Source organism: Pholis gunnellus, assembly GCF_910591455.1.
Source record: "Pholis gunnellus genome assembly, chromosome: 3".
Classification (NCBI taxonomy): Eukaryota; Metazoa; Chordata; class Actinopteri; order Perciformes; family Pholidae; genus Pholis; species Pholis gunnellus.
Window position 1 is genome coordinate 11,999,045 of NC_136529.1, and position 25,573 is coordinate 12,024,617.

The 25,573-nt window shown below is 41.6% G+C and overlaps 1 protein-coding gene across 2 annotated transcripts in view; it reads right to left on the minus strand.

Annotated features, from left to right (window-relative positions):
- pax7a (paired box 7a) overlaps positions 1–25,573 on the minus strand; it is a gene marked incomplete at its 3' end in the record, with an annotated part of 42,320 nt that overhangs the window by 12,648 nt on the left and 4,099 nt on the right. For both annotated transcript variants that reach the window (XM_079186089.1, XM_079186088.1), the window contains exons 5-7: positions 8,300–8,499; positions 794–959; positions 168–358 (exon numbers count right to left, since the gene is read on the minus strand). In XM_079186089.1, the coding sequence (XP_079042215.1) occupies positions 168–358; positions 794–959; positions 8,300–8,499 (557 nt within the window). The remainder of the gene's footprint in view (positions 1–167; positions 359–793; positions 960–8,299; positions 8,500–25,573) is intronic.

The following is a 25,573-nucleotide window of genomic DNA, read 5'->3' on the forward strand; positions in this document are numbered from 1 at the left end:
TGCTGAACATGCTGTTTCTGAATTTTAATTTCAGTCAAATACAATTAAATATTGTGATTAGCGAGAGGAGGAGGAGGGTGGTAGACTGATGGATGTGAATTCTACCGATTTGTGGGAACATTATATAAACTGGTAACCTCTGTGGAGGTGAAACTTGTTGGACTGACCTGTGGGGAGAGCCCGTTGCCGACAGCGTTCATGTGGTTGCTGGATGCTGAGGGGCTCATGAAAGTATCGGAGTAGCTGGAAAAGCCGTGGCGATTGGACGAGAGACCATATGCAGAGCTTCCGTCACTCAGGCCTCCCTGGTGCATGGAGGATGGAGGCAGGGGTTGGGGTCTGTGCAATGTGCTGCCCTCTGACATCAAGAAGAACAACACAAACGGGTAAGAGAGAATCGAGGGAAACACACATTTAAACTGAAGCTAAGCAAGAATCCTCAAATAGCAGCCTCAAAGTGGAAGGTCACTAAGTCATAAGGCACACATTAAGTGTCCTTCTTCAAAATTGATTGCCAATGAGAAATGTCTCTTTATGCAAAGGCTTTATTAGGTGAGGGCTCATTTCTGTTTCACTGTGACAAAGATGTGATTGTAAACATAACTACTTGCTGCATGGTTGTTATAAGCTGCACATGGTTCAGATATAATTTATAATGTTATTCACATGAACATAAAATATAGATGGCATACCACTAATACATAGGACTAATGTAATCTTTACCAAAATTAGATTAAACTCAAAGTACAGAACATACTGTTTCTTTCCGGTCGGACATATTCTGTGCTCTTACCCTGCGATAGCGTGGTGCCGGGGTAGCTGGACTCTTGTAGCTGGTATGTTGGTAAACTTGGCATCCCTGTGGGCGGGAATCCTCCAGGAAGCAGGTGGTTGAAGGCCGCTAGCTGATTGGCCCCGGCCTGTTTACGCCACCGAGCGCGCCTGTTGCTAAACCACACCTGAGAAGAGGAACACACACACAACTTTAAATGAAAGCACAGCAAAAATGAATGTTGAGCTCCTGCAGGTTACAAGTTGTTTTTGTTTCATTTTCCATTCACTCAAACTCTGTTTATGTGTGTGCTGTGAGCATTTGATTGCGGTAGACTCTCAGTAGAGTCTGCTGGCTCCTGCCACCTGTGATTAATCTGCCAGTTAGTGTGAGTGCTGGTGCTGGTGGTAGTTGAGAGAGTCCCTGTGGGAGCTGCCATTGAGGCTCGGTGGTCCATCCCTGTTGTTCTTAAGTGGCTGAAGCTGTGATCTGTGTAAACAGGCTGCCCTAAGCCCCCTTCAGAGGGGAGAAGTCATTTAAAGGTCAGAGGTAGGCTACTAGCCTCCAAATCACACACCTCAAGTACGTCTGTGAAGCAAGTGATGTTTTGAGAGAGGCCATTACTTATCTGGAGACACAGCGAAACAATAACTGCTTTGCTGTTTTAATGTGGTTGTTTTTAAAGCTTTAAAAGTCAGTTTAAAGAGAAAGAAACTGTTTTAAACTTTAGAGTCAAGACACAGTGTTCTAAGGCTGCAAATAGCAAAACGCTCACAAAACGAGCAGGACCAAAGCGCAGACACACAATGTCAATTCCCTGAATGAAAAGGGGGAAAAATAGGACTCTTTTGAACCGCAAAGATTTACACATTTTAAAAAGGCTTCTGCTTCAACAAAACATGAATATAATCAGGCCCTTTTGAAAAGAGCCAGCAACCTGTTCCATTTAACCAAGACAAGGCCCGGGCTTCACTGTGTGCTAAGGGTTGAAGGACATTGATCTATGCCTCGCACAGGCAATTCATCAGAGTTTAATACACTGTCAGCGCAGTTCATCGACTGTTGTGTTTCAAACGGCCCGGGCTATTGTGAGAGCACATGAAAGAGGGGGACAAAAGCCCCTCCATACGCCACGGAGAACAGTGGACACAAAGAGGGGGCGTCCCTTTTAAACAGGTCTTAAAGAGGGCCACTTTCAAGGGGACTTACACAGCGACATACTCACTGCTTTTTGGGGACTGCCTCTTTTTGTACACACAAACATACATATAAACTCGTATAGGCCTACAAGGGATCTCAGCCCAACGGAGATCTTAATTTGAATGTGGTTCTTTTCTCACACAGTCACTGCCTCTACAAAGACCAGATGTTTGGGGTTTTTTGCCTTTACTTCGGTTTTGTCTTGAGCGCTCACTAGAAAGAAAATGCAACAGGCGATGACTGAGTACCAACCCCAAACACGCAACGGGAAAACCAACAGGAAATCTTTATCTCGGGCCTGATAGCTTGTAAAGATCCCGTTTGAATCCCTCAATCAGCTATTCCAAAACAATTGTGGTGAGTGGCTCCACTGAAATGTGTGCTATTGGGATGTAGTGGAGCGTAGTCCAAGGTCTGAACTAAGCTCCTACTGGGCCAGACAAACAGCTGCCTGGCCTAGCGGAGGGGGGCACGGGGGGCACACCCCTTTCTTCCACACACTCCCCATCACCCCACCCCGCAGTGCCACTTCACCTCCGACCTCATCCACTCACCCCACCCCTCTTTTATGTTCATTTTAACTTCCTTCCCCCGTTGTCATCCAAGCTTAGGAAGGAGGTGTTCCATCACGGCAGACACAAAACACTTAAACGTTGAATTCCGCTCTTTGCTTTTGCCACTTTCCTTTTGTCAGTGTTGCATTTTCAGTTCTTTCTCCAACTCCGAACTCTATTGTTTCCAGTGCATACGTGGAATTATCTGCAGTCGCTCCGCCGCAATGTGAGACGTTTCTTTTAAAAAAAACTATTTCTCTAACATATATCATCCCATGGTTTTTAACACTGTAGTTTATATGTAAAAAAAAAAAAATCAATTGTAATTACAAAGCTGCAATTATCTTTCTAACACACAAAGATTTTGGTTTTAGTTACACTCTATGTCTTGTACTTCAAGTCACTGTGGATTTGTCAATACGTATCAAACCAATAACCTGATCTTACCTAAACCCTGACCAAGTGCTGTGAGTGGCTAAGCATAACCATAAAGAAGTTCTTTCAAGCAGATACTGTGGGGACGATAAATTAAATAAGTTGTCCGTAAACATTTGGCTCAACATTTGGTGTTTGCTGTTTGAAATTAGTAAACTATAAATATCACTTCAAGAGGACATGGTTGACGATCACAATCCCTACAGCTGCCAGAAAAAGTAACGTAGAGGAAAGTCAATGAACGGTGCCCTCGTAATGTATTGTTATTTACAGTATTCTTAGGCAATGAATAGGCTTGCTTCAACGTTGACACATAAAATGTACTTAAACAATCTATTCTATCTAACTATCTATCGTTAGGGAGCACAAAAGCCGGGTGCAGTGCGTCCACTTTAACATATGGGCATGCCCCGCTGACTGGGTGGACGCTTGTCGAGCTCTCAGCACAGACTTGGATAAACATGTACACAACTGGCGATCCACAGTGTCCATACGCTATCACACACATGCATACATTACGTACACACATTCGCGCGCGCATAGACTAACCCACAGCCTGAAGCTAAGGATTTGAGGCTGTGCTCTGGAACCTGATCACAAAGTCACCTTGGACCACAGATTCTCCTCTGCTCTCCCCAATCCGGTTTAATTCTCTGCAGTACAGAGAGCTGCAGCCCTCCTCCATGTCTCCCCTATCTACCTACAAGTGTGCCGCCGAATTCATGTGGCTCACTTCTGTTTCCTTTTCACGGACTAAAAGGTTTCCCCGCATCCAGTGCACTTGGATACGTCTGCACTGTATCTCTGAATGGTTATGGGAAAGTTTTCGGAGGCAGGGAGGATGGAGGAACAGTAACCCATCTTACAGAAGTCAAGCTTAGCCCTGCTTTGTGAGACAAAAGAGGAAGGCTTGGAGGAAGGACATAGTTGGAGGAGGGTGAAGGTTGCTGTAGAGCACAACTAGAAGAGAGTCTAGTTCCAAACCTCAAACAAAACACATTCAGTTTTTGTCCCTAGCTTGGTGGCATGCATCGCTTCATGTGCCTTTAATCTCTCATTCACTCTCCGCCGACAGAATCGAAGCGATAAAGTGGCATTTTGCATATTCTTATCGCCGATCAGCGATAATGTGCACTCACAAACACTGTAAACGTGTGACACTGCACTGCAGTAAAAATCTCTCTCTGTTGTTTCTCTTAAATAGGATCACTCATATTTCAGAATTCCCCGTTCAGACAATCCTCCATGAATTATTTTGTCAAAGACGAGCACTGAATGTGTGACGCCTTTCAGGAGCCAATTTGTAACATTCGGTAGATGAATACCAAGAGCCGAGATAATGACAAAACAAAATGTGCTGCTGACTTCATATCCACAAAAACACAGAGGGGTGATGCAACCAGCCTCAACATACAAATCCTCTTCTGTCTCATACCACGCAATACCCCCCTCCTCCTCCTCCTCTCTGCTTCCCCTCTTCTTTCCCCTCTCTCTCTCTTTCTCTCTCTCTCGCTCTCTGATTCCCTCCCTGCTTGCCTTCCAGACTGGCACTATGCTAATTAAAGTAGCTAGGAGTGTGAATTTGAGAGGAGAGTGGGATTAGCTTGATAAGTATCAGGAGTACAGAAGCACTGTACCAAAGTCATTTAAATTCTAATAATAAGAAACTGTTAGAACATTCACACTGATGCATTGCAACAATTTCTGCCCTACAATCTACACAAATCCTATTTATTCCTTTATGAAACATAAACCCATACTGGCGGGAATACAGTTGCCTGTTGGGTTTGGTTGTCACCACTCAGCTCCATTGTAATTTTCTCTCTTGCCGCTGGTACTCTACTGGTATTATAACAATCAAGAAACTGTGTAGTACCTCCTGATACCTCCCGATGGGATTATCTTCACACTAGCTGTTTTGAAAACTTGAGTTGGAATTTGCCTATACTGGTCTTTCACATAAAGCTATGAAGACCGGTGCGCAGTCTTCATATCGGTCTTTTCCCTCTGCTCATTCCATTGCATCAACAGGCCGGCACCAGCCATAGATAAAGGGAGAAACTTTTTACCAAATTGATTTGCATGCTTCGTAAAATGCAATGCTTATACCTTATTAGATTCCACTAAGTATAATAGCTACATGCAGAATGTTTATTGGTAATGAAAGAGGATCTATGTGACAGATTCGGTAAAGCGAGCCGGGGGCGGCATGCTGAGATGATGAGCCTCGGCCGAGTCTCAGGAGTCATTCTCTTAAAAACTTCAGTCTAAATAGAGAAGAATGTAATTTGCTTCATCTGAGAGCGCTGATTTACAGCGGCCTGCAGCCTATTGCCTGCTTCCCCTCCCCTCAGTGATACCCTCACCTGGTCCACCCTGCAGAGGAAACAGACACAAATGATGCCCTCTTCTCTAATAGCTCGTGGAATGAGCTTTGCCGCTTGCTCCGGTTAAAACTGAGAGGTTATCAGATGGAAAGTGGCAGCTCACACTGCATCAGCGGAGCACATACTGAAGGTGGACTTGGCAGTATCCCCTCTCACTGAGACAGCCTGGAACTAATTGCTGAAAGATACGGATCATATCCCACAATTTGTCCGTTGGGGTGATAAAACCATTGCAGGGCTCATGGTGGTGAAGGAGGGCTGGTAGCTCTGCTGAAAGGGGCAGCGGGGCTGATAAAGATGGATGGTGAAAGGGTCTTAAAATGGCAGGCGAGGGCAGACACGAGGGAGTTAGCTCTGTTTATGAGTTTAGGTTGTGAGTCAGCGCTAAGCCAAACACTCATCACTTCCAGAAGAATCTAGCAGGTTAATTTGGAACACAGCTTGGCGTTTTAGTGCCAGTGCAGCCGTGTTTGACTCACAAGTACAGTTTACCTCCGAATCCAACCTGAAAACAATTGCTCCGCACATTATCACCATGTTTAATGACAAATGGGTAACAGTAAACCATGACCGCGGACACTGATTCAAGTTAAAATATGAGACTGTGGGAGCACTGACACCCCCCCCCCCCCGCCTATTCTTTCTCTCTCAGCCCCAAACACCAGTTTGTCTGCGAACAACATCTGGAAGATGCGTCACTGCAGCTGTGCTGGAGAAGCTTTGCTCTCAGGCCAAAGGGTCTCCTCTCTCCTGCCGTATGATGGGCCTTTTGGGTACCTATGTAAAAGACCAGCTGGTGGACATTTTCAGAACGCTGTGATGCAAACAACACCAATAATAAATCTTTCCAGATCTAGATAAACTTTATTATCTAATTCTCCATGAAACATTTTAGCTGTTAATGTTTGTCATTGAAAATCTGTTAAAAAACTTAAACAACAGTTATTCCTTTGAGATATATTTGGGAAAATGCTACGAGAAAACTATATAGGCATTATTTATTTTGGCTATTTCTTCGTAACCTTCTCAGAAAATTAAGTTTGATTTGACCTTTTGAGACGTTCAAAGCCTTTAAAAATTAGATTATGAGGAAAACAGCATTAACAAATTATAGCCATGACTCAAATTCCTTAGATTTTCACATGACATCATTTAAGTCTATTATCTAACAGCAAACACACAGCAGTCACTCTGTCTTCTTTCTTTCTCTTACTTTCATGTTTAGATATTTTAGTTAGGCTCCAGAAATACACAGGTGCTAATACAAGAATGGATTTTGTTTTGAAACCTGAGGTGTTACTGTCCTCCATGCTGACTTTGAATAACACCAGATTGATGCATTTGTACATGGCTTTTACTATGAGCTTTAAAAATTATGAATTAATGTAACAAATCAAAGGATTGTTGGTATTTTCTAGATACATGTTATCAGAATATACAGCATTAGAGTAGATTTTTTAAATGGAAATTATTGATGCTTTCACTTCTTCCACCTCTTGTCCACATATACTCTAACACTCCAAAATAAAAACTAATATATTGCCATATAACAGCCATGAGATAAATTTCTCCTCCCTTGAGTGAGGCATTAAACACTCAGACATTTTGGACATCCTTGCGTGTTGGGTTTTTAAGACGGACAAAGACATGTGTGGAATTAGTTACCCCAACTGCATGTTTGTAGTGGGATGAACAGTTAGCATGCGGTGAGGAGTTTGGGGGGTTCAGAGGGAGTGTGAACGACTGTGGTAAGAGGAGAGGGTGCCCCAGACCTTTTTTTTTTACTAGCGGCTGATTGATTAATGTTGTTGTCGGGGCATTGGGTCCCTGGAGAGGATGAGGAACCCTCTGTGATATGTGGAGGGTTTTACAAGCAGCGGCAAGCTTGAAAGTGATGGGATGAGATCCTGGCCAAAGGCCGAAATGAGAAATCCATCAGGAATGCATTCCCTTTCTCTCCTCTCCTCTTTTTTTCCTCCCTCTCTCCGTCTTTGGAAGAACAGCTGCTGCTATAACTCTACTGTACATATCTTCCTTCAATCATACATGCAACTGCAGGGCACTCAGGCTGCCAGACAGGTTCATGTATCTGAGGTGGGAAGATTGGGAGTATTTATCTGAAACATCTTGAACATGAAGGCTAATGATAAGTAGCAAACTCCCTTACAAGTACAGCACTATGTGGTAAGAAGGACAACTTCTTCCTGACAAATGAGTAATCCAGTGCTGAAAGAAGGGCAATATTCCTACGTTTTCAGAACATAAGACATTATGCTTTTGGCCGTACGTTTAGGGAAATTATGGTATTTACTGTTCAGGCGGCACAGATCTTTGTGAGGCCCGCACAAGGTGAAACATAATGTGAGCTACATTTTCTTCAGGAGTCTCTGAGCGACTACAGCTCATTGATGTTGGCAGGTGGAGTTTTTAAAGTAAGCATATGTGTTTAAGCACTGGATCACCCGAAAAACGAAAAAAAAAAACACATTTCCTCAATTACCTTTAGGCATGCAGAGATCTTCGGTTTTATTTGCCCAGGTTGTGAGATTTACGTCTCTGAAATTTCAGTCTCCGCCCAATGATACAATGATGATGAATCAAATTACGTCTAAGGTAAGTTGTTAGCAGTCTAACGTCTTTGTTATTTAGGATGATTAGCATGGTTTTCAATGGGATTTTCTAACAAAGAAATAGTCCCCATAAAAAGGGTTTACAGTTTGTTCTTTGGTTATCCAGAGTAAAAGGGACATTTATTATGTTGCTGTTAATATCTTGACAGGCAAATTCATGCATTTGCATTGGTTGAAAGCAGAAATCTCAGAGACAAATTAAACTCAACCCTTCTGCATAGGTACAACCATATGTATGTATATATTTAAATAATCTGGGTGAAACGAAATGCAGGCAAACTGCAGCACAATGCTTGGTCTCACTGGTTCTGTCACTCGTACCTGTACTCTGGCCTCTGTGAGTTTTGTCCTCTGGGCCAGCTCCTCTCTGGTGTAGATATCGGGGTAATGTGTCCTTTCAAAAGCCTTCTCCAGCTCCTCCAGCTGCTCAGCGGTGAAGGTGGTGCGACTGCGTCTCTGCTTCCTCTTCAGAGGCAAGTCGGGCTCTGAATCTACATCCGAACCTTCGTCTGTGCGGTTACCTGAGTTGAAAAGAAAAAGACAATGGACCATCTGTGTGATCATGTAATGAAGTCAAGTAAAGGAGTGTTTTGTGTTAATCAACTGAGGGGTTGTTTGTAGAAAATAGCATCAAATCTGAGCTGCAACTGATCAAGAAAGGACTCTAACAGCATTATCTGCATTTTGGAGCCTCTTTTGTTGCTCCAGAGAGCGAGACTGGCAACACAGAGGATTCAAGTGACAGCAACTCCTCTCTGAATATACAACTAGGAGAATATTATCTTAATCTGTGGATATTTATTTAATATAGAAGAGGCCCTGATACACAATCCTGCCTCTGTGAGAGGCCCCAGAGGCGGTGAAGGCAGAGGGCTGAGGGGGAGCGGGGGTGTCGGTGGGTAGAGGGGTTAATCTGCACAGGCCACCTTGCTGCTCCTCACCCTGCTTTTCTCTCTCATTGGCCCAGGGCACACTACTCATACACAGCTCAGCCAAAGTGTATAAAATAGAACACAATATCACACCAAAACCATTCAGTCCCATGTGTTTCCATCTGCTGTCATTAAATGAATTAGAACATATTTTACATTACTTTTTAGGCATTCAACTAAGCTGAATTTTTGCTCGAGGAATATAGATACAGCACAAAGCTGTACAATCCGGGCCGACAGGGAAATTTCTGACAGCAAATACGCATTACCATTGCACATTACCATTATAACTGAATTTAGAAAATTGCATCATTTTCACCTCCTCTGCATGTCTATTCAAACTACATGGCCCTTTTCATTTCATGTCATAAAATTCATATTTTCATAATTTCCTCATTGAGACATTGACAAGGCGGCGTGATGTGCCAGTGTTGCTCCAGGCCTAGTTGGATTGCATCATGCACAGTCCAGAAAGTGTGGGAGAGGGAAAATAAAGGCAGATATTGAAGAAGAGGGTGTATGAAGAGATTTCTGCTTCTGACAGAGGCCCTTCACTATTCAACTCGAATGAAAACTATAATGCTCACCTGAATGTCTTGCCCGAGTGAGTCCCTACCACCTAACTCATTGTTTTACAGCTTCGATCTCTGTTTATAGCTCACTCCATTCAAATCTTTCAACATAAGTGGACAAAAGAATACTCAAACCTAGCCTCCAAATAACAACTGTGAGAACAAAAGAGCAACAGAGCTGGCGGAGTCTCAAGGCCAGCTCCAGAGTTTAATTAAACAAGGAATTATGGGATTATATGGAGACTATCATTACAGGCCACTCTATGAGTCGTCTACGAACATTTTTGTCCCCCTGAGCTCATGCTCAATGATTCTCTGCGGATTACATGTGGCTGCAGGACATGAGGCCGCATTCATTAAATCAATTCTTCAGTCTTATCCTTTTTAATAAAGATTGATTCTTGAAGCACAGGCTCACTCCGCTGCAGAACACCCTTGAACATACAAAGTTGAATATGTACATACACCACATATCCCTTTGTTGGTTTTCATGAGGATGCGTATATCCATTTGCCCGGTAACTTGGCATGACGACACTTGAGACCAGCCCAGCAGTCTGCAGATCACTTTCCAAAGTCACCTCTGTGTCCTACGGGAAGACGTGGGGGCCAGAGTAGACACATACTCAAGGGGCTCTGAGGAAGACACGAAAGTCCTCTCCTCCTCAAATTATTTTCTTTTCCTCCCCTTTGTTTGAGGCGCTTTCACAGACTTTATTTTGCAAGTAAACTGCTGCGGCAATCTGTGTCACATTTAGCATGCTATCAGGCTAATGACTGATAAACCTCAGCAGACAATAGGTTGTACTGCTGCTCTCCATTAAGCCCTATGAGCCAACACATCTGCTCTTGTACATGATCCAGAAGCACAAGGTCAACAGCCCTGTTGGTAATGAGCAAGGGAAAATGGAAAATGGCACACGCTGCACGGGGCCAACTGGGATTGGGGTTGGATGTAAAACTCATCTATATGCCGACTACATTTGGCGAACAGACAACAGAAAATACGTTAAGACACATGGCTGCTTTCCATGTTGGTGTAAGAAAGAGCCTGACACTGATTTCTAGTTTACAATCAGTGGTGTTTCTGTAGTCCGACCAAAGCGAAGATGACTTACAAACTGGCTGGAATACATGTCCGAAATAAAGAGAGAAAACAACCTTTTTTTTTCACCAACAAAAGCACTTTAAAATCTTAATCTTTTTCTCCTCACAGATGTGCTAATGTTAACAATCACAGACAAAATAGGACTCAGGGAACAAAATCCCTGCAGGGCTGTCGAGGTCAATTCATTAATGGTCTGCTCGGCACAAAAAGGTACATTCTGATTAGACCTTCCTATAATACGACGGTGGTAATTCCATTCACAGGTTCATGGGATATTGATAAACCACTCATGCCTTGTCTCATTACTTATCATCCAATTACAATCTAATTATGTGCCATCCAGTGGGCATGATTACCGCCGTGTACTCTCCTCCAGGGGCCCTCTGAGATGTTTCCCTAATATTGATTTAAAACTGTGCCTATTATAAATAGGAATTAATCAGGTTTACACATTGCTTTCGCTAGGTAAGTGCTCGATTAAGATTTTAAATAACACTGGGTATGGTTTGAGTAAAAGCTACCTTAACTTAAATTGTAATGAATGTCATGACATGTGGTAGCGGTGGTTTCAATACAGGAAATTGTTTAAAAGATTAAATTGAAGACGATCAATCTCTGAACTATAATAAGACTGTTTTGCATGTGATTGACAAAACATTAAAAAGGCGTTGTTAGCCACATGCAGCATTAAAGGCATGTTGTGATCGAGGCAATATTGTACCGGAAAACAAATAATGGATGCACATTGGATGAAAACTAACAATCAATGTAATTGCAGTGAGATTCTCAATTCAAAATTCAGAGCAGCAGAGGGATTGCCTCCAACGGCTCTCAACATGGCGACAGCTGAGCCGGCGGCTATCAGATAACAGTGCTAACAGTGCAAATAGAGCCAACAGTGCTGGCGGAGCTAACGGTGTTTATCTGAGGGGGGACCGGAGGATGAGTGTTACGCTTCCGTGACGGTTGACGCCATTATCAGCGGTAACTGCCGTATATGCGCAGTGCAGAGTGGTGGCCATTAGCTAGCCAGTGGGGCACAACAGAGAGACTCACATGCACTAAAAGGCATCCGGCAAAGCACAAAACACACACAAAGAGGGAGAGTGATTTCATTCACTGCTCAGTTATTCCACAAAACCTTTACATGGCAAATAGTGATGCTATATCAATGCTCTGAATTTCGAACTGAGAACCTTTAACTGTTTCAATTAATGTGTTTGATTCCACACTAGAAATAATCTCTAAAGACAACCACCAACTTTTGTGACTTTGCTCTAATAATGCTTTAATTCTGACCAGACCTTTGGAAGGACTTGTGGTGCTAGCTATTAGTTTTAAAGTAACTATGAGGTTTAAAGACTGCTCTCTCCCCTGATGCTCCTCTGCTGACCCCACAGACAGACTCCTTAGACTACCGGCAGATGGGATCCTCATCATCACCCTGTTTCCTCAAAACCCCTCCCCTCCTCTTATCGACCCCCTTCCCAGCTCCTTCTCTTCTTCTCCCTCCAACCCCTCGGACTCCTTAAGCCCTCCACCTTTACCCCCGCAGCGCTGAGGTAATGCTGATTAAACACACAGCTGTCCTTTCAATAGCGGCAATTAGCCAAGTGATCTGTAAGGTTACAGATTTATGATACATAACAAGAGCAATAAACGTCTCTACCAGGCTGTTGAACAATGTTGACGAAATAGTTGCATCTGATTCTTAGAGAAAGATAAATGATTCTTGAGTAAATGTTCATCATGAAGCATTACGGTCAGTGGGAGCAAAAATCTATGATTTTCTAAAATTGTGTCAGTATGAATTATACCAAGAAAAAAAGTTTAAAAGGTAAATAAGCTTTATTCTGAAAATGAGTAAACTAAAAACTAAAACGAGAAAATGGAGAAATATCTACAGGCTACTTCGACTCAGATGTGAAGGGCTTTTAATGACGGGAAAAAACAGCAAAGTCCATCATGAAAACAAACAAAAATCCAAAATGATGACATACTTTTTGCAAATGTAGACGATGAAATAAAAATAAATGACTCCTTTTATATGCAACTAAAATGTAGTAATAATCAAACATCGTAGGTTTCTCTGTTAGAAACATGTTGAAGAACATGTCTTTGAAAGGAGTCCGGTGTTTTTATCCCTCATCTCTGACTCACCTGTGAGCAGTATTAGCCTACAGTTAAGTAGTGCTCATCCTAGTCAGACTGTCTCTGATATCATAACCCATGGCCTCAATATCAGCCATACCTTTGCAAACTATCCAAGACAGAGGGACAAAAACAGACAGGGCTTTGGCAGTGCAGCATTAGCTCATAATGGCTCATTTTGAAAAGCATATTAGTTCCAGCATAATTACAATCAGGCCTCACGCTCTGTGTTTTGCAGGCATTCACAGGACCAGCCTCTGAGCACCGAGTCACACCAGTTGACTGTGACTGACAGCAGATTTAGTATAAAATGGTGTTTTTCCTCCCTCTTTTTTTCCCACAGGACAAAAATAACACCGCGTCTTTTCTCCCTATTTATGTTGACTTGTTTATTTTGTGCCTACCTTTTGTCGTAGTTGATACTGCAATTATACTTTTTGTCAGTCAGAGGGGGTGAATATCAAAAGGCCTAATTATGCAAACAGGCCTGTGATAAGAGGCATCTGCCTGAGATGGGATCTGCTATCTCTGACATGCATCTGTCTCTGTGCTGTCTTTGCTGCTCGAGGCCTGCATATAAACAGCCCTGCCTGTCCCCAGGACTGCATGCGATTCAACCACCAACACTGGAGTGGAGGGATGTTTCGGGGGCGGGGGGGATCACGCAGCAACATCAAATAACTAACAACTTCCCAATTTGCATTTTTCCGAGAATGGTGCGGCATCTCCGCTTAATGCACTTCCCTGTTCATCCCAAAGGGCTTGCCAAGTTAAAGGAGGCATGTGATTCAAGGCATTTACCGAAGGATGTATCTGAGATAGGAACCTTATGTGAATACAAGATAGACGACGGCGATAACCAGAATGGTTTAAAGACAAATTCTCTATGAATAATCTTCTCCTGTAGTTATCTCCTTGCGAGTGAAAAACAAAAACAAAACTCTAAAAGTGAGCGTAGCCTCTGCATAATCAGAATTTATTCATATATTAGATTAAAATATTCAGATCAACATACCGAACAATTTGTAAAAAGACTGCATACGTTGCAAAATCACGTTAACTGTTTACTTAGTAACATGCCAAAATGCACCATCAATTTCCTCTGGTTGTCAGTGACCTTCTCTGGGCCGTAATTTGACATTTAGCTGAAATTGAATTTGGATGAGATGTGTAACTTTACATGAGGATATTAAAAATCCACCGTCTATCGGAAATAAAATCATTCTCAGCTCACCTTTATGGACAGATGTCATTGGATTCAGCTTTGTCTCATGCCTATCATGTCAATTACCAGTTCATAGCTGGTGGCCGAGGGCCAAGGGCACCCAAAATCTATTTCAAGTGTTAAGAGAAGGACACGTGAGAAAGGAAAGCAGAAGTGAACAAGAGCTCTAAAGTTTAGTGCAACTTCAAGTCTGTAGCTACAAAAAGAAAACAGACTAAAAAACTACCTGATGAAAATAGAAACGGCCGCCTTGTTTTTGCCACCAAATGCACAGCCTCTCATTGCCGATGTCAGTTTTGGACTCTTTTACGTCGACATTCCTCAGGAATTCCTCTGTCTCTCGGACAAAATCTCATTCTTTAGAAAAGGAATAGGGCGCCGTTGAAAAAGAGGAGAAAAAGGCAAGGGAGGAAGAAAGATGGGAGGCTCTATAATCTTTGGCTCTCACAACAAACAATTAGCCCCCTTTTCTCTGTTTGAGGTGGGGAGAAAGTGGGAGAGAGGAGGGAGGGTGGGGGAGACGCAAGAGAAAGCAGAGGAGACAGAGAGGGAGAAGCAGCGAGAGCGATGCTCTTTTATGGCTCTTGTCATATGGATGAAGGCGCGGCGCGTCCATGAGAGCGCACGCTCACCTTCAACAACAGGGCGTCCACTGGGCCTCCCGGCCTTTTCAGCCCAGAGAGACAAGCTCCTCGGGGGGCCATTAGAGCATGAATAGGGGCCTGACAGCCCTGTGCAGCTCCGCAGGGCATCCATAAACGCTGACATATTGACTCCCCATGCCTCTGTGCTGCCTGAGTGTGAAAGCGTGAAGGGCGGGATTTTTTATTTTATTTAATATACAACTGACTAAAACTAGAATACTAAACAATATAATTGCTTGTTTTTAACTCTAAGATATACTTTAAGGCAAATACTGTTGCTTCTAGAGTGCTGTCTAGGTTCTTTTTTATTTCTAATACATAAATTATTGTTTTGAAAGACTTGCACACAAAAAAAATGCACTTCTAATGTTGCAAATATGTTTATTTTCATCATTCACATAATGCAAAATCCAAAATTTTTCAATTTACTTGCTAACTTATCATATCATTTCGTACTAGGACATAACAAAGCAGAATTAGAAAGGATCTAACAGAGCCACACGACCCATAAAGACTCCAGAGGACACAACACATGAACCTTGTTAGGAAGACTGTGCCACCCCTCACTTCCCTCTCACTAAGACTGAGCTTTGCACCAGGTTTCCTCTTCTGTCAAGCAGAATGTCACCACTTGAGCAAGAGTCTTCGCTAATTGAGGTCACAGCGAAAGTAATGAAATTAACAGAGAGCACAAGAAAGTAAAGAAGGAGCCCGTGGGGGTCTCTGCCAAATGGCACTGGAGCCAGAGCCTCGGTCCCCCAGCAAAAAGCTCTAAAAACCTACGCAGGAAATCAAACAGTAACGTCTCAGGGCTATGAGCCGAGGTCTCCTGCAGGAACAAATCATTTTCTCAACAAAGCCAAAGACAGATTACTGGGCACAGTATAGGAATGCACAGCGGACATTTTTATGTGCCCAAGGGAAGTTTCCTAATTTTCTGGATAAGGCTGGGTAGCAAATATTGTGGAAAAGTTTGTGCGACACCAAGGACACTAGTAGGGGGAAAAAGAGTTGTGCAGAATGATGGAAACTTTAATAAAAAAGCGATACTTTACTTGATTGTTTTTAGCACTATTATGGCTATTACTATATACAGATTTATACGTCTGAGTATTAATTTATTCCTGTGCAAAATAAAAACAGCATAGCAGGTTTTGAAACCTCAGAAAGAAATGGCTTCATAATCTTTTATACGAGCTGAAATTATTTAACATATCTTGAAAAATACTATTTTACTCCACAGTGGACTGCCATTCAGTGAATTACAAGTGAACAAAGTGTTTCCTTTATATTCAACAATTTAATGAATATTTCCTCTAAAGAGCTTTTTTTCCTGGGCACAGTGAAGCATTACAGTGCTTGGCATTAATTTCTGAGATCCCTCCATATTGAGGGGTTGTAATGTGGCACAGTAGCAAAGCTTTTTATACTGAGACTACATGTTCCCCAAGGAGAGAATGACTGACGATGCAGAAATAAGCCCATTAGTTGAAAATAGCGGACAACATTTGAAGTTGTTATTTTGTCGGCAAGGACAGGAGCTCCACCCCACTGTTTGGACAACCCCTTACACATTTAACTTGGTGGGAAAAAACACATTTCTGATTTGCAACACTTAGGGAACATGTTTATTGTCTTTGTGGTTGTGAAAAAAACCATGCACAATTAAAACAAATGAATATTTCAGTGGTGAAGCTGATCAAGAGCATAAAATGTGAAATGTTCTGGCCCTAAGTAGCATAGGCTAATGGCGATTTTTAAACTAGCAGACCATGGTCAATGTTTCTCATTCATCACTGAGGGAGCGCACGGGCGCAGTGTGCTAAACGTAATTACTGTTGCACATTATGTGGGCTATTCCTGTATTGTAATAAAATTAGCCAGAAATGCCTTTTGTCTTTTCTAATGCAGCTCCATGGTAACCAGTGGATGGTCATAATGCAACACACTGTCCCCGATCTGTGCCAGCTGTCAGAGTTTGACAACCTTAGGTGGCAAGGCGAATTGGAGGAAACTACATTTCTTTCAATAAATGATGTGGCTCTGACCTGCTCATCCATTGCACAATTTAGCATGGACATAATAAAGCTTGAGATGTACTGTATACTCATTTGTGTGATCCTTCAGCTTTATTGTTTGGCAGAGTAACAATGGTTTAATCACCAAGACAAAGATCTATTCCTGCCAAAGGTCCCGCTTATTATTACCATGTTCATCTTAACATTTTTACTAAGATTACCCGAGACAGGCAGGAAATTCAATTACACTATGTAGTTTATTCTATATTATTCAAGCTAAAGAGAAAAAATCTTAAGAGTGGGATTTAACATAAAATTTGAATGTTACATTTAACCAAAATAGATTTTTGTAATGAAAGGGCTGCAACACTACAGGGCTGCAACACTACGTTTTTAGTGCAATGATCGATCATCATAATTTATATTTTAAAACTACAAAAGGGAAACAAAACTATCTTAAATGTGAACCTATATTGTAGGATATGTTGGGAAAAATTACAGTTCAAAAACCTCTCACAGGGTTTAAAAAGCATGCTATCAAACTTAACACAGAATAAAGACTGTTAAATCCAATTGAGTCAAATACAAGATGGTACAGATTTATCAGCAGAGAGATTATATTTGGATGAAACCAAAGAGGCAACTGCACATCAATACTTGTCTCCTCACCGATATGGCCTACATAAATATACTGACGAATTACTGGTGGATCTTTCACAAATTAACAGGCCTTTGTCATTGTTTGGCATTATCTGACAGCCGGCAACAACATTTTGTTGTTTGGTAGATAACTTATTAGACAAAATGAGGATGATTTATGGAATTACATGGTTAATTAGATACTGCTTGAAGCTGAAATTACTCTGTAAACTGTCTGTCCCCTTCGGCAATTCACCTAGTCGAGACAAAAACAACATTGCATTTAAAAGTCTGATCAGTCTATGTTTGGGGCTTCTTCTCTGCCATGAATGCTCAAAATCATTTTATTGCTCGTTGACATTGTTATTGGTGCTATCTGACAACATGCCCCATTGTCTGTAGAGGTCATGAGGTCAGTTAATTACGTTTGTTTATTGCAGCAAAATGATGGCAGCTCGTCTAATGATGCGAGTAGAACAACTGCACCAGGAGGTTTGTTTTAGTGGATGTTACTTGAACTGAACTGGGTTTTTTTTTCTTCTTCTAGCAGAAGGAAGGACGCTAAGAGCACATCTCAAAGCAATTAAATGAGATTTCTGTCCGATATTATAGGTTTTTCCATTAAAACCTTTGAAAATAATCTCCCCTGCGGAGAACACTTGTCTCTCCTCGTGGCATGGCTGGGAATCAGCAGTGAGAGATAAATAAATGGCCTTTAAAAAAACATTGGCCCTCTTGTCAAGACACATATCCACTCGAGAGCAGCGACAGTCCACATGTCAACTCGTTCTCTTCCCATTTCCTCTGGTCCCTTTGCTAAGACACTCCTGTCTAATGAAGTAGAGGGACTGCAATCCCACAGGGCTAAGCAGAGCTCTGTCAGCCCTGAGTGTTGTTTTCCCACCGGGCAGCCCAGTCATCGTCCACTGTCGAAGGTAATACTCACCAATCAGGATTCATTACAACACCAAATCTATGAATGAACTGCCCACTGCAAGCGAAATCCGCAACTAACACACGACTGCCCGGGAGAAGAAATAGGCCTCCCAGGGACCCCCCTGCAGACTAAATTGGATTGCCAATACGGCCCACAGACGTTTGAGAAGTCGAGAAAAACAATGGAGCAGAAAATAAATACTCCAAAGCCACAATGATGACTCCACTTGGTAAACTAACACAGTATTGATCGTCTTCTTTTTTTTTTCTTTTTTTTTTGTTTAGAAAAGCCTCATCCCTGCTAATAGCTGTCTGAGAGTGTAATCTCTCCCTTGTCCTCCCCCTCCTCTCCTCGCCCTCCACATTCCCTATTATGTGGCTCCTTTCAGCGCGCCTCAAATAGTTTAGGTTCAGTGTCGCACTGGGGTACGGGGCATGGGACTGGGGACCAATTGTTTGCTAATGTTGACACCTGCCAGAGCAGGCTTGGTCTATTTGGGGCCCGCCAAGCTGCAAACTGGATGCTCCCCCTCTTTAGCAAGATTAAGTGTGGGTTGCTGGGGTCACAAATCACTGGACTCCCTCTGATGTTGTGAGGCACAGAGCCAGAGACTGAGAGGACTAAAAGAGAAAGCTGGAGAGGGAGGGACAAAGGAGGGAAGAGGGATAAAGAGTGACAGTCTATTGTTTACTGAAAAGGAGGGGAATAATGTATCTCCTTGAGTGCGCGTAACCAGCGCGCCCCATTAAAAAAAAACATATCAACAGTGAATCCACGTCGCCAAAGCACACAACCGCTTTCTGCCTTGCTTTCTGATTCCTTACGGGCGAATAAATGATCAGGAATAGTTGAAAGTGTCTTGTTTGAAATTCAGCACAGCAACAGGGAAGACCAATTGTCACACTCTGCTCTTGGTCTCAACATAACAGCCAGCGTGATTTCCACACCCAAAATATAATGTTAGTAGTAGGGGAAAATAGGATGCAAGGTATTAAAACATCTGCTTTTATGTTGATTCACAGACTTTCTTTGGCTTGCGTTTCACCAAATATGACGCTGATAAAAAGGACCTCGGTTCTTCAAGAATAAATAAACATGAGGACATATACTCTGTTTCTATATACTATAGTTTCCTCAGAGAAAAGAATAAGAAAGTGCTTGTTTACCCAAACATATACACATGTCTTCTTTTAACTTTTTTAAGCACACATAAAGTCTAAAGCCCAAGGGAGAACCAGCGTGGCCATGACAGACAGCGCCCAGCTCCTCCTCCTCCCCCTTCCTTTGCAGATGTACATTAATGCAAAAAGAAGCAGAGATCTGAGCTGCAGCAGAAGCACCCTCTCTCCATTTGAAACTGCTGCTGTCCAGCCGGATCGTGTCAGTTTGAAGGCCCCTATTGAAAAGTATTCATGCATCTGCCTTTGAGGCACAATAGCAGCTAGTTTATAAACTGTCTGCCCAGGCACCCAAAGGCTTTAGTTCTTATTGTTTTCAGCCCTTAATAAACTTTTTGGAGGAGTTCATCAACTTGCCTGAATAGCCTATGCAGCAAGTCTCAAGACAGAAAATAACAGAAGGGCCTTTTCTCCTCCCTCTTCTTTCTCTCGTCCTTTTCTAGTGGCTGTTCATCCAACAATGGTGAGAGTAGGCTGTCAGACATCACAGGACTTTTTTTGTACCAATACAAGAAAAAAAGGTTTCAATAAAAAGAGAATGCGGCCTCTTAAAATGGGAATCTAAGACAATTCTATTTTCGCATTTGCACAGGAGGTGTATCTAAGTCAAGCAGTTAAAGTTAAAACGTTGTTTCCGAAATTTAAATGTGTATAGAACATAAATATCTAGCAGAAATTGAAAATTAAGCATATTTAGATTTGGATTTCAAATGCCCGCGTTTTCATTTATTTATCAAGATTCTGTTGAAGGGGGAAAAACAGAGCAAATGAATGATATTATTTTTCTCTTCTGTGTCTATAAATTCAAAGATTGCCTGACACCTGTTTGACAGGCAGAAATGATGGAATGCAATAAAATGTAATTTTGGGTGTAAGCCATTAATCCACTGTTATACCTTTAAACTCTGTGGAAAAAAAATTAGCCAAACTTAAAAGTCTTTAATAGATGTCTGCTATAATTAATTTCATACCTAATTAAAGCAGGCTACAGTCCATGCAGGCTGGCCTGTTTAGCCTGCTGGATGGCCATAATTGAAGTAATAGCGGAAAAGAAGGCCTGCTTAGAAAATAAGACCCCGCAGCGGTCCAATTCAACAACATCACCATCCAACCACGCTGTTCACCCCCCCTCCACCTCCACCATCTGACCCAAAAAGGCCTTATTGGCTGCCCCGGACCAACCACCTACTGTTTCCCACCGATGCACTCGGTGCGTTTTAACACCCTAATTAGATGTGACAAGTTCAACGAGCTGGTTTCAGAGGAGGAAAAGCCGGTCAGGTTATGATTTCCGAGTCAGACTCACAGGGGAATCTGTGGACAGCTGATTCCTGTCAGCCTCATTCATCTTCTTCCAGCCAATTAAACATCACTGCTAACAAAGCGGTGGCAATTTGGGGAATACATTTAACGCCTCAAGTGGAAATGTAAATGTTTTAGGCGATGTCAGTAGGCTGGTAACACTAACATGATGATAATAACAATAAAATGGTAACATAAAAAAGTAATAATAATGATCATAATAACAACAGGCTGTTATATTTACATTGTAATTGAGTCTGTATGAGTGTAAAGTGTAAAATATCTGATGTTAGAGTAGTTGATATTTGTCACAAATATAATAGGGCAATATATAACATAATAGGGTGATATATAAAACAATAGGGTCAAATATAGAATTATAGGATAATGTATGAAATAATTTGTTAATATACAAAATAATGGGGTAATATATAGACAACTTTTCCCAAATAATCAACTGTCAACAATAAAATACTTCCTAAAATGTATGCATTTTATGTTTATAAAATATTTCAACATAATCTCCCCTTATATTACCACACAAGGAATGTACCTCTCGAAACACTATGAATTCAGAATAAACTTATAATAAACTTATTTTTTAATGAAATTATCCATTTAAGATCCCCCATATTTCTAAGATGACTTATCCCAAGAACAAATCATATATATGGCAAAATTGAAGACACAATTATGCTACCTAAGAGTACAAGGTTCTGTTACTAATACCTCCACCTGTTGACATGAATGTGTGATGCATGTGAGGAGGCTGTGTGTGCCTGTGTGTGTGTGTGTCAGTGAGAAGGAGAGAGAGAGAGAGAGAGAGAGAGAGAGAGAGAGAGTAAAACTTAGGCAAAGGAAAAAAAAGCCAAGATATGTTGGACTACAGCTCTGCAGGCAGGATCCCGGAGCCCCGTAGTGAAAATTGGCGGAATAAAACACAGACAGAAATGAGAGTCGCGCCCTACTGTTGTGACAGGATACCTGGAGGGCAACGCTTCCCCTTTAATTTGTCTCGTATGGTTTGAGACCCCCAACCAGACATTCAATCCTCAGAGTGTTCGTAAGCCTACTGAGTTTAATTCTCGATGGTGAAATTATATGCTATAATTAAATATTGTATCATTAAAAAAATGCTCATTGGCATAGAGGCATCTTATCAACTTGGTCTTCCTCGTCTTCGTCCTTGTTATCACATTAACAGTAACAACATCTAAAATGGGCCTATCAGCATTTGTAGGGGGAAATTGCAGGCTAAACAAAGGGCACCTATGGGTTTACAGCTTATATGCTGATATTTTAGAGCAGGAAATGTTAACCTTGAAATGCTACTATCTGCGCTTAACAATGTGTGATCATAACCCCATAAATGAGGGGAGAAATTGAATCCTTTTAAGTTATTAAGCAGGAAAGGATTATAAACTCCTCTTTATAAATGAGCTAGAAATCCCCATGTCTTCCTCTGTACACTTTTAAATTTCCCACAAGAAGCTGGAGAGGAAAGATTGCCCCTTTTCAAGAGCCCCACAAGAGATGGAAAAACCATTTTTGTGCCCAGATAGGGAGTCGTCCCACATGGTAAGCGCCACTTTAATTAATAGACAGCCTTGAGAGGTATCACTGTCAGCCTGGATAATGGTGGCAGATCCTGTGTTTGTGCTTCCATGAATATTTCTGATGTGATCAAAGTCAAATGCCAGCACAGAATGAATTTAAGCCTACTCCATTTTTTTTTATTTAGCCTAATGCAGCCGACACTTAAAGCTCCTGACACTGAAACGTCTCTGCAGTGTGGTGGTAGGCCTACAAGCTTAAACTGCACTCTTTCAAATTGATGCATTACTCATTACTCATAAGCAATGGGTTTCGTGTTATTATGTTGCACGCTTTGCTCATGTTACCTTGCTGGAACCAATAGCCTAATTTGTTACACTGGTAGTAGCTCTTCACCACAAAATATAGTGATATGTCATTAACAACAAATTATACCACCGTTTGTGAAAGAAAAAAAGAAATATGCTGAATAAAAAAATGTCACCATTTCTCGTGGAATTGTTGATATTTTTGTGTTAAACCTTCTCAAACCTTAATGGATGGAGAAAAAAATATATAACATATTGTAAAAACTACGATTTTAGCCCAATTTGTTACACTAATTTCTACTGACTGCAGTTAGCTCACAAACAAATAACTAACTTCAAATCAAAATAGCTAATGTGCCCACTACTTATCCAATTTTGTTATTATTTCAAGTATTATTGAGCAGCATATGGTCCAAGAGACATGCCATCCTGTCACTGTTTACAATCATAAGAGAAAGACTACAAATAGCCTAACTGTCATCTATGCCAACTAAACATCACCTGAACCACGGAAAACATACAGAAACTTCTCCTTTGAATGCAGAGATGCAACGAAAATCTTGAGAAATAAAATATTTAGGCAATTTGTGTCTGGAAACAAATATGTTTTGTAGAGAACAAACAGCACTTAGATTATTAATATTATTAATATTATTATTATCATCCGTAATGTCGCGTCTTTCCACTGCTGCCCCCTCTATAAGAAGAAATGTAGGCCTACCGATGTAAATTCCAGTGAAATGTGGCTTGAGTGGCTGCGGGGACAGGGGAGGTTAATCCGAGTTTAATGCAGTGAAGCACAGCGCAGGGTCTGGGCTATGATGGGTATGTTATCTCTGCCCAACATTTGGGTCTCCCTCAATTTCCACCCAGCCAAATAGCTGCGAGAAAGTGCAGATGGAGTCACTCTCAATGCCTGAGGAAAAAACGTTATTAATAGCTAAATAACTTCCCCATACTTTCACTGAATCTCTCTCACACACTGTTCCAGATGGATTTGTTTGAAGTGGTCTCTCGCTTCATTCCCCTGTCCTTCTCATTCAGCACGGCTTTAGACCCGAAATATAGCTACATTATATTACCATACACTTAGAGACTGCGTGTGCGTGCGCGAACGTGTGTGTGCGTGTGTTGGTGCGTGCGTGGTGGTGACGTGAGAGCGTGGAGGCGGCAGCTTTTGACACTTTTTAATCACTATAGGCCGTGTTTATCGTTAATAACAGCAAGACATATTAATGTTGAGTTTCTTTGTAGTGTTGTTCTGTAGTTAGTTGCAGTTACCTGTGTGTGGAGGATAAACCGATTTTTTTTTTTTTTTTTTTTTTGCGTAATTGTTTGACGAATCACGTAAATTAACACATATTTATCTTACAGGTATCACACTGAAAGATAAATTGATTTTTTTTGTTCACCATTTTATTTGAAACAAAATGTAAGTCGTGATTTACGCTTCAGATGCATTCAATTACATTTCGTCACCTCCTTTTAGCCAGTCCTAACCTGGATCTTTGGTCTGTCTGACTTCCTCGCACCTCTCTGCTGCTCTGTCACTTTCCTTCCCTGATGCTCGGAAATAATCCCACCTGACATCTGTTTAATTAGATTGAGGACCCCAGGTAATCCTGCGATTTGCTGAAGTGTCCATCGCCTGTCTGCGCCTCATCTGACGGTCAGGTTGGTTGCGTTAGTGTGGCAGATGGACGCCGGACAGCTGATTCACCGTTTTTTTCTGATCGGTGTGGCGCTAAACAAAAGGATGTCCAAGTTTGCACAGATGTAGCGCAACCTTTCCACGATATCTGGCGCGTGATTTAACTTTGGCACCGAATTTAATAGTCGTACATGACAATTAACGTGAGCACTAACTTATTTCGGCACAAAAGGAACGGTGAGTGGACCGAGATCTCCGCTCGGTGATGACAAACGATCAACAATTATCATAACAAAAAGGTCCAATATAGCAGTGTGACAAGGTCGAACTATTTTCGGAGCATATACGCTGAGCTTTGGTTGGTTTAACTTCCGTTACATGTTTCTGAGGAATAACAGCTGACTCCAAGCAACAAAATAAAATGTACAATATTGTAAAATGCTTAGCAGTTTGAATACACGTTAAATAAAGCTAGATTAGAGCTGGGATAAATCCGTGATGTAACCCCTGAGAAAATCAAATACACAGGCCTAATAAACAAATAGATAAATAAATAAAGTCTTAAAATCTGGATAAGTAAACGAAAAAAAAAAATCTCATGAATTTTGTGCCCTGGGCGAGCCACTGTGAGCTCCGCTCAGAGATGAAAGTGAAAAGAAATAAAAGGCTCTGTTTAATCTGCTTTAAAACCCCTCTCCACATAAGGGCTGTGCTTCAAACTCGGAGAGTGAGGGGCTGATTGGGGATAAATACATTTCTTACCATGCCTGCGAGCTATTACACCCGGCACGAACACAGCCACCTATTCAGCAACCATCGTTTCCAGTGCTTACTCTAATAAGTATTAACATTATTAAATGCCATCCGGATGCCGGTAGTCTAAACTGCTTTACGCAGAGGATGCGTCTCTTTTTATAGCAACGTAATTGAGTCCCAATTTAAAACATAAGAAGCGCTAAGAAAAAAAAAATAGACGCTGGGACATTATGTGGATATTTTTGCACCAACAGTAGACAGTCAATAACAATGCAATGATAAAGTAGTTAACACTTTGCAAGTCAAATCACATCACTCAGAAAACATGTGTTCATTGTTACGCGACAGAGTTGTGCGTAACGAGCAGACTCTCCAAAAAAAATGTGGTAATTTATAGCCAAAAGGTTTTACAAACCATCTATATGGACACTTGAAACATTTGCAATAAAATTGTGTCATTCTTCTCGTAACATTAATGCGTGGTGTGACAGAAAAAAAGAGACCGTTTTCACGCTATCAACTGATTCTTCTCCAAAGGGCCATTATATAAAATTACAAAACTATCTACCAGCGGGGCGTACTGAATAATTCATCTCCTTTTATGTCTCTCCTTGCCCTTTG